At 64.5% G+C, this 7,467-nt stretch overlaps 2 protein-coding genes across 2 annotated transcripts in view; both read left to right on the top strand.

Moving 5' to 3' along the window:
- GATSL3 (GATS protein like 3) overlaps positions 1 to 4,977 on the top strand; it is a gene marked incomplete at its 5' end in the record, with an annotated part of 5,617 nt that extends 640 nt beyond the window's left edge. The window contains 7 exons of the mRNA XM_017746486.1: positions 1,962 to 2,155; positions 2,259 to 2,391; positions 3,064 to 3,187; positions 3,734 to 3,850; positions 3,927 to 4,009; positions 4,122 to 4,216; positions 4,298 to 4,977. Of these exons, the coding sequence (XP_017601975.1) occupies positions 1,962 to 2,155; positions 2,259 to 2,391; positions 3,064 to 3,187; positions 3,734 to 3,850; positions 3,927 to 4,009; positions 4,122 to 4,216; positions 4,298 to 4,363 (812 nt within the window). The remainder of the gene's footprint in view (positions 1 to 1,961; positions 2,156 to 2,258; positions 2,392 to 3,063; positions 3,188 to 3,733; positions 3,851 to 3,926; positions 4,010 to 4,121; positions 4,217 to 4,297) is intronic.
- Positions 4,978 to 5,068: 91 nt separating this feature from the next.
- Positions 5,069 to 7,467, top strand: part of LIF (leukemia inhibitory factor) — a 14,484-nt gene continuing 12,085 nt past the window's right edge. The window contains exon 1 of the mRNA XM_008642979.2: positions 5,069 to 7,445. Within this exon, the coding sequence (XP_008641201.1) occupies positions 7,409 to 7,445 (37 nt within the window). The 5' untranslated portion in view covers positions 5,069 to 7,408. The remainder of the gene's footprint in view (positions 7,446 to 7,467) is intronic.

The following is a 7,467-nucleotide window of genomic DNA, read 5'->3' as shown; positions in this document are numbered from 1 at the left end:
AGCCCCGGGGCTCCCGGCAGGGCGCAGGGACCTCCCGGGATGCCCGCTGGCAAAGCTCCAGGCTCTGACAGCCCTCCTGTCATCATTCCCGTGTCCAATTTCATCCCGTCCCTCCGCCCGGTGAGGGCCAACTGGTGCTTTGGCAGAGGAGAGCAAAGCACAGGCCCAGCCAGGCTGGCTGGGGTGACCCCTGTCCGGCAGCAGGGTCCAGGTTTTGGGGTGTCCTGGGGAGGTTTGATCCTTTCCAAGCCAGTCCCTCTCCCAGGGATGTGCCATTTGGTGACGTCCCCACCGCTGGTGACCCGGCCTGTGCCGTGCATCACCCTCACGGCCGGTCCTGCCGGGGGTACCGGCCCGACGGGCTGAGCCAGAGGGTCTGGATCCCGGCCCGGCTTCCCACGCCCAAACCTTCCTGCCGAGGCCGCGGGAGCCGGGCACAGCGTATCCTTGGCCGTGACTCAAGGAGCAAGGGTCAGCGCTCTGGCCACGGGCACTCAAGTCTCACCTCCTTTTGCTCTGGAACGGGACCGCGTCCCGGGCTCTCCCCCTTCCCAGAGCCAGAGCTGTTCCCCACGTATTGTTTTATTTCGGGGCCTGCGGACAAATATTCCTCAATCCCGAGGGGAGGGCGGGAAGTGCTGAACAATGGTCCTGTGAGCCTGCAGCCCTGCAGTGCCCTGTGAACCCCCTTGGCTGGGGGGCTGCCAGTGTCCCCCGGCTGCCCGGCTGGGAGGGCACCCCCAGCAGATCCCCATCTTCCCTTGGGGATCGGGATTAAGCCCTGGGATGGATGGCACAGGGACAGAGGGGTCCCCTTGCATTCAGCCTCGCCCAGGGTGGTGTTGAAAATCAATTAAGCACTGAGCTCTGGGACAGGTCCCCATGTCCCCGAGTCCCTGTCCCGCCCCCCTGTTCCCAGCACTGGGCTCTGGGCTGGAGCCGAGGCTGTTCTGGCGCTTCCTGCACAGGAACAGGCGCTGGGAACACCCGCCAAGGCCCTGGATCCGGCCCCGCTCCCGCCCTGCACCGGGCCGAGTTTGGGAGCCGGGTACGGAGCTTGTCCCGTGATGGGGTCCCCCTCAGTGGGTGCTGGACCCTTCCCCCGTGCGACCCCTCCTCCACCACTGGTGTGATGAGTTTGAGGTCTCAGCTGGGCTGGGGAACTGGGTGCCCACTGAAGGGCTGGGGGCTTGTGGGGTCTCCCATGGGAACTGCCTCCCACCTTTCCTGGATGGAGGGTTGGAGGCCCTTTGGGTGTCCTGCCCATCCCTTCCTGGGAAGGGGAGCCCAGAGAGGAGGGGGCAGCCTGGCTGAGGGCTGGGGTGCCCCAGCAGTGCCAGCCCCTCTCTTGGGCGGGGGGGTGGGAGGCAGGAACAGCTCTCATATGCCCACCCTGTCAACACCAGCAGATTTTTTGGAAGCAGCTGTGGCTATCTGCCAGCCTGGGCTCTCCCCACCAGGCTGGCACCATCTGCTGGGACCCTCAGGACAGCTGGGACCCCTTGTCCCCTCTGGTGCCCCTTGTGCATCCCTGGTGGTGGGTGCTGGGCTGGGGGCTCCTGAGAGGAGGAGGATGAGCTGGGCAGCCCCAGGATCCCAGTGGTGCTGGTTTTGGGGTCCAATGCCAACACCCCCATGCACCCAGCCTGGGGTGCTGGCACAGGGAGGAGAGACACATCCTGGGGTCTGGGGGGGCTGTAGCCTTGGCCCCCCTCACCTCTATGGCCAAATCCCAGTGTGGAGCAGCTGAGCCCTGTCTGGCTAATTCCACCTGTGGATGGGGCTCATCTGCACCCCCAAACGGGTGTTCCCACACCTGGGCTGGTCCTGTCCTGGGTCTGCTCATCACCCAGGGGACAGTGTGACGCGCAGGGCCTGAGCTGGCGCTGGCTCTGTGTCCAGAGCTCGGCTGTGCCGAGCCCTGTGGAGCCACCTGCCTCAGTGTCCCTTGTCCCTCGCAGAGCTTCCACCCTCCGAGTTCATGCAGGTGGCAGATTCCACGTGGCTGGTGCTCAGCGTCTTGCCCAACGGGCGGGAACCCCCCGGCTGCCAGGCCACTGGCGTCACCAAGATCGCGCGGTCGGTGATCGCGCCGCTGGCCGAGCACCACGTCTCGGTGCTGATGCTCTCCACGTACCAGACCGACTTCATCCTGGTGAGTGACGGGCACGGTGGCACCTGGCTGGCTGTCCCAAGGGCCCCGCTGTGCTCTGCGGGAGGGGTGACAGTCCAGGACATGAGCCTGTGCCCCGGGGCAGGTGCGGGAGCGGGACCTGCCCGTGGTGATCCACACGCTGGCCGGGGAGTTCGACATCTACAAGGAGGAGAGTGGCGAGTGTGTCCCTGTCACCTGCGATGACGTGAGCAACGGCTTCCTCAAGCCCAAGCCAGGTGAGTGACACTGGGTTCCATGTCCCCTGGGGCCACCCAGTCCCACCCAGATGCTCCAGCCACAACTGGTGGTACCCATATCCTCGAGGGACCTCCAGGGCCATCCTGTCCCAGGGCCACCCAGTCCCCACCGAGATGCTCCAGCTCCCACCAGTGGAACCCACATCTTTGGGGGACCCCCAAGGCCACCCTGTCCCCAGGCCACAGTCCCAGGGCCACCCAGTCCCACCCAGATGCTCCAGCCACAACTGGTGGTACCCATATCCTCGAGGGACCTCCAGGGCCACACTGTCCCAGGGCCACCCACTCCCTGCCCAGATGCTGCTCCCATGGGTGGTTCCCACATCCTGGGGGACCCCCATGGTCACCCTGTCCCGAGGACCACCCAGTCCCTGCCAAGATGCTCCTGCTCCCACCAGTGCATATTGGGGGGACCCCACCAAGATGCTCCAGTTCCCACTGGAGATGCCCATCTGGGGGACACCCAGGGCCGACCAGTCCCCACCGAGATGCTGCAGCTCCCACCGCTGGTACCCACATCCTTTGGGACCCCCGGGCCACCCCTCTGCTCCCGGGGAGACTCCGGGCTGTGGGCGCGGTGGCCACAGGGTGGCACTGCGGGACTGTCCCCGAGCTGTCCCCAGGCTTGACGCGCGGCCGTTCCCCTGCCAGCTGCCAGCCCCACGCTGCACCCCGTGCAGAGCCCCCAGACCCGCTTCTGCGTCCTGACGGTGGCCCCCGACACGCTGCCCGCCATCGCCACCATGCTCATCGACGTCCTCTTCTACTCCCATAGGTGAGTCCCGGGGATGGGGACATGGGGGTGGCCTCTTGCCTGGTGCCACCTGAACTGCAGTGACATCTCCCAGCCATTGGTCCCACTGGGTTTTCAGGCTCTGGGTGTGTTTCCCAGACTGGTTTTGCCCTCCCGGGAGCTGCAGCATGAGGGGTGGGAACTCCGAGGTGACACAAGGGACAAAGCCACCGTTGTACCAAATCCCAGGGGGAGACTGTAAAGCAGGAGGGGGTAGGTTTGAGAAGGGCAGTGGGAACGGTGCTGGGGGCAGGGAATGCTCCTGGCCATGTCCTCCCGTGTCCCCTGGGATGGGGTCCCTTCTGGTGGCACACTCCTGCTCCGGAGTCACCGTGACCTTTTAAGAATGTCCCAAAACCTGGTGTCACCTGTGAGCTGCAGACGCTTTGGGGACCGCCTGCTCCTGTCCCCTCTCCCCCCACCCTGCAGCACCCCAACGGGATGCTCAGACACCCAGTGCCACCACCAAGCCCTTCTCCTCCCCATTTTGGGGGTCGTAACCCCTCCCTGTGTCCCCTTCCCCCTCAGCAGCCCCCCGTGGGAATCAGCCACCAGCAGCCAGGACCTCGACTCCATCACTTTCTTCTCCTTCTCCCTCATCGAGGGCTACATCTCCATCGTGATGGATGCCGAGACCCAGAAGCGGTAGGTGCTATCTGTCCCTCTGTCCCTGGGTCTGGGGGCTCAGGGATGGGGTGACACTTGGCTTCATCCCCCTCAGGTTCCCCAGTGACCTGCTGCTGACCAGCTCGACGGGGGAGCTGTGGCGGATGGTGCGGATCGGGGGGCAGCCCCTCGGCTTCGGTGAGTGTGGCCGTGTCCCCTCTTGTGCCACTGCCAGCCAGGGGGTGCTCTGGGGCACTGCTGTCCCCGTGTGTCCCCATGACAGTGACCCGGGGCCCCCTTTTGCCCCCAGATGAGTGTGGCATTGTGGCGCAGATCGCAGAGCCGCTGGCGGCCGCCGACATCTCGGCCTATTACATCAGCACCTTCAACTTCGATCACGCCTTGGTGAGCCCCTGCCCCTCCCCGGGGACCCCCGCCAGCCCCGGGGTGTCCCCTGGGGCTGACACCGCCTCTGTCCCCCGGCAGGTCCCCGAGGAGGGCATCGCTGAGGTCATCCAGCTGCTGCAGCAGCGGCAGGAGAGCAGCAGATAGCGGCCACTGTCCCCATGCCGGGTGGCAGGGTGAGGTCTCCCCTCCTCCCCAGCCCTATTCGTTAATTTTTGATCTTAATGATCCCCCAGCATGGGGCAGAGCCGGGCACAGCATTGCTCCCTCTGTGCTGGGGATGTGGTGGCTTTGGGGACATGGTGGCCTTGTGGCAGTGGGTACTGGCCCACAGGAGAGGGGTCAGTCCCTGTGTGCCATCCTCTCCCTCTAGCCCGGCCTGTGCGGGGTGGGTGGGCCAGGGGAGAGTGGCTGTGTCCAGGTGGAGGGGACACGGGGGGGACATGCCAAAGAGCAGTGATGTGCCACCATGGTGCTATAGGGGACAGCCTGGGGCTGATGGGATGTGTCCCCTTGGGAAGGGAGGGGTGGCCACGATGCTCAGGGACACCCCTGGACCAGCCCCATGGAGGGGAGAACATTCCTGGAGCTGGGGTTACCCCTGGCACCCCAAAAAGCTCCAAAGGGGCAGTGGGGGGGCTGTTGTTCACCCCCAGCCCTGGCTGTCACCTGTCATGGTGGGGTGACGGTGACCCCCAGCTCCTCACAAGTTGTATTTTCACATCGTTTTTGATAAGTCAGTAAAATTCTTATTGTTTTTATTTCTGTGTAGCCCAGGGGTTTGCCTAGAGCTGGTCCCTGTGGTGGTGACAGGGGCAGGGATGGGACAGGGGGACACGGTCTGGCTGTGAGGTGACTGGGACACGGCCACTTTCTCTGCGATGTATTTTGGGTGAAAAAAGGGATTAAAGCTGCAGCCCCCAGCAAGTCACCGGCCCTGGGGAACCCCAGGCCCACATTCCTGCCCTCCCCTTGCCCCACACTGGACCAAGCTGGGGGGAAACTGAGGCATGAGCTTGACCCCGAGCCTAGGGGTGTCCCTGTGACACTGCCACTGTGTCCCCGCGTCCTCTTCCCTCGCTGGCAGCACAGCATCCTGTGGCAAAGTGGGGTACATGGGGTGAGGGCTGTGCCCTCCCGGGGGGTGCTGCAGCCACTGGGTGCCCCCAGGGTCTACCTGGGCCTCAGGCAGACCCAGCACGAGCGTGGTGGAAACCTCTGCTCCCATCCTGTCCCCAGAATCCATCCCCTGCTCTCCCACATTCCGAGCAGGACTGTGCCCTGGGCCTGGCACATCTTGCCCACGTCAGCCCCACACACTTCCAGCCACCAGCTTCCTGCCAACCCTCTGGCCGCTCTCTTTCCTGTCTCGGTCCCATCTCCGAGTCATGGGACGCCGGTGACGCGCTCCCGGCGATGAAGAAATTGCCGCTGGCCCATGCGGTCACCGGCGCTATTTTTGTTCCCGTTGGGTATTGCACAGTCCTGGCCACCCCCTTGCCATCAGTGGGGTGGCCACCACCGTGGTGTCCTGCTGGCCCAGGAGGTGATGGTACCATATGCAGAGGCCAGGGGCCACCTGTGGCCAGGGGAGAGCTGAGGCTGGGGGGGCCACCTGCTCAGGGTGTCCCGGGGTCCTGCCATGGCAGTGCATGGATGGATAAGGATGGAACAGGAAGAAGGAGAAGTGGATGGATGGGCAGGTGGATGGATGGATGGATGGATGGACAAGTAAATAGGTGGAAGAGTGAATAGATGTGTGGATGCTTGGTTCATCACGTGGATAGGCAGGGTAATGGATAGGTGAACAGGTGGAGGAATTTATGGTTGGGTGTGCGGATGGATGGACGTACAGATGGGTGTGTGGACAGCTGGTAACCAGCCTGTCTAGGCAGCCTGAGGGATGGACAAACTGCTGTGGAGTGAGCAAGATCTTCTCCTGGCTCCTCCACCGCCCTGGGCATAGCCCTGCCCACCCCGGCCCCATGGAACCCCCCCCAGCCGCCACCTCTGCCGGGGATGCCCCGAGGAGGAGGAAGAGGAGGAGCCGTCAGAGGCAGCTGGTGGAGGAAGCAGCCCTTGCGGGTCGTGGCGCGGCTGGGGCAGGGAAATTTTGGGAAAAGAAAGCACTTCTGGAAGTGAGTCACCGCTCTGTCCTTCCTGCTGGAAGGAGGGTGTGAATTTCTGGGTTGTCCCCCTGCGCCACCCCCGAAATGCGTAAATTTGGCGCGGGACGGCTCAAAATCAATGGGATTGCGACACACCTCGGAACGCTGATCAAAGACATTCATCTCTAAGGAATGGGGAAAACCCCCTTCGGTGCCGGGTTCCGTCTGTCAGGAAGGGGGAGCCCAGGGGGACTGCCCTGGGTGCTGCTGGCCGTGCCGAGGCCGTGCCGAGCCCCAGGGCTCTTCCAGGGCAGCGTTGCACAAGGGACAGCGCTGCCTTGGGCAACACCCGGCGCCCTCGGTGTTCCTGTGGTGCTGCCGGGAAGAGGGGCTGAGCCTGGTGTCCCCCACTTGGTTCAGCACCCGGATTTGTCACCCAGAGGAGTGGGTGGGTGTGAGAAGGTGGACGGAGCATCCCCCGGAGCATCAGCGAGCGCACGGTCCCCGGCAGTGCTGGGGTGCCCTGCAGTTCCCGCACTTCCACCTCCCTCCTTGCCAGGACAGATTTTTGCCTCCCACAGCTGGATGTGGGATGCGAAACCCCGCGTGGTGGCACATGGGTGACATCCCTGTCCCCGCTGCCCGCCGCCACTGCCCTCTTTTGCATTGGGGTTTCGGGGCAGCCGGCGCCGGTTTCAGTTCAACCTGTTGGGTGCTGAGCGGTGACATCAGCGTGACTCAAAAAGTCTCTTTCCCAAGAAGCCAGGGCTCGGGGGTCCAGCAGTGCCAGATCCGGGGTGAGCAGCGGGACAGCAGCCTCCCAGGCTGGACCCACCCGGCCTCCCTCGAGGAACTGACTCGAAGAACATCCCCATCACCCGTCCGTCCCATTTCCTCCCGCCGCGGAGGAGCATCCCTCATTGGCCCCGGGGCTCACTTCTCGCTGCCTTTCGCTGGGTCCGGGTGCCTCCTTGGGGGTGGGGGTGACTCGGGTGCGCTTTAAAAGTCGAGCTTCCCCATCGCCGAGCAGTTAAGGAAGTGGCTTGCGCGCCCGGCAGCCCCGGGCGGACACCCTGCCCCGGCCATGCGGTGCGACGGGCGGCCCTGGGGCGTGCTGGCAGGTAGGTGTGTCCCCGTGTCCCC

This window comes from Corvus brachyrhynchos, unplaced genomic scaffold, assembly GCF_000691975.1.
Source record: "Corvus brachyrhynchos isolate BGI_N302 unplaced genomic scaffold, ASM69197v1 scaffold19, whole genome shotgun sequence".
Taxonomy (NCBI): Eukaryota; Metazoa; Chordata; class Aves; order Passeriformes; family Corvidae; genus Corvus; species Corvus brachyrhynchos.
This window is presented reverse-complemented; position numbering and strand designations above follow the sequence as displayed.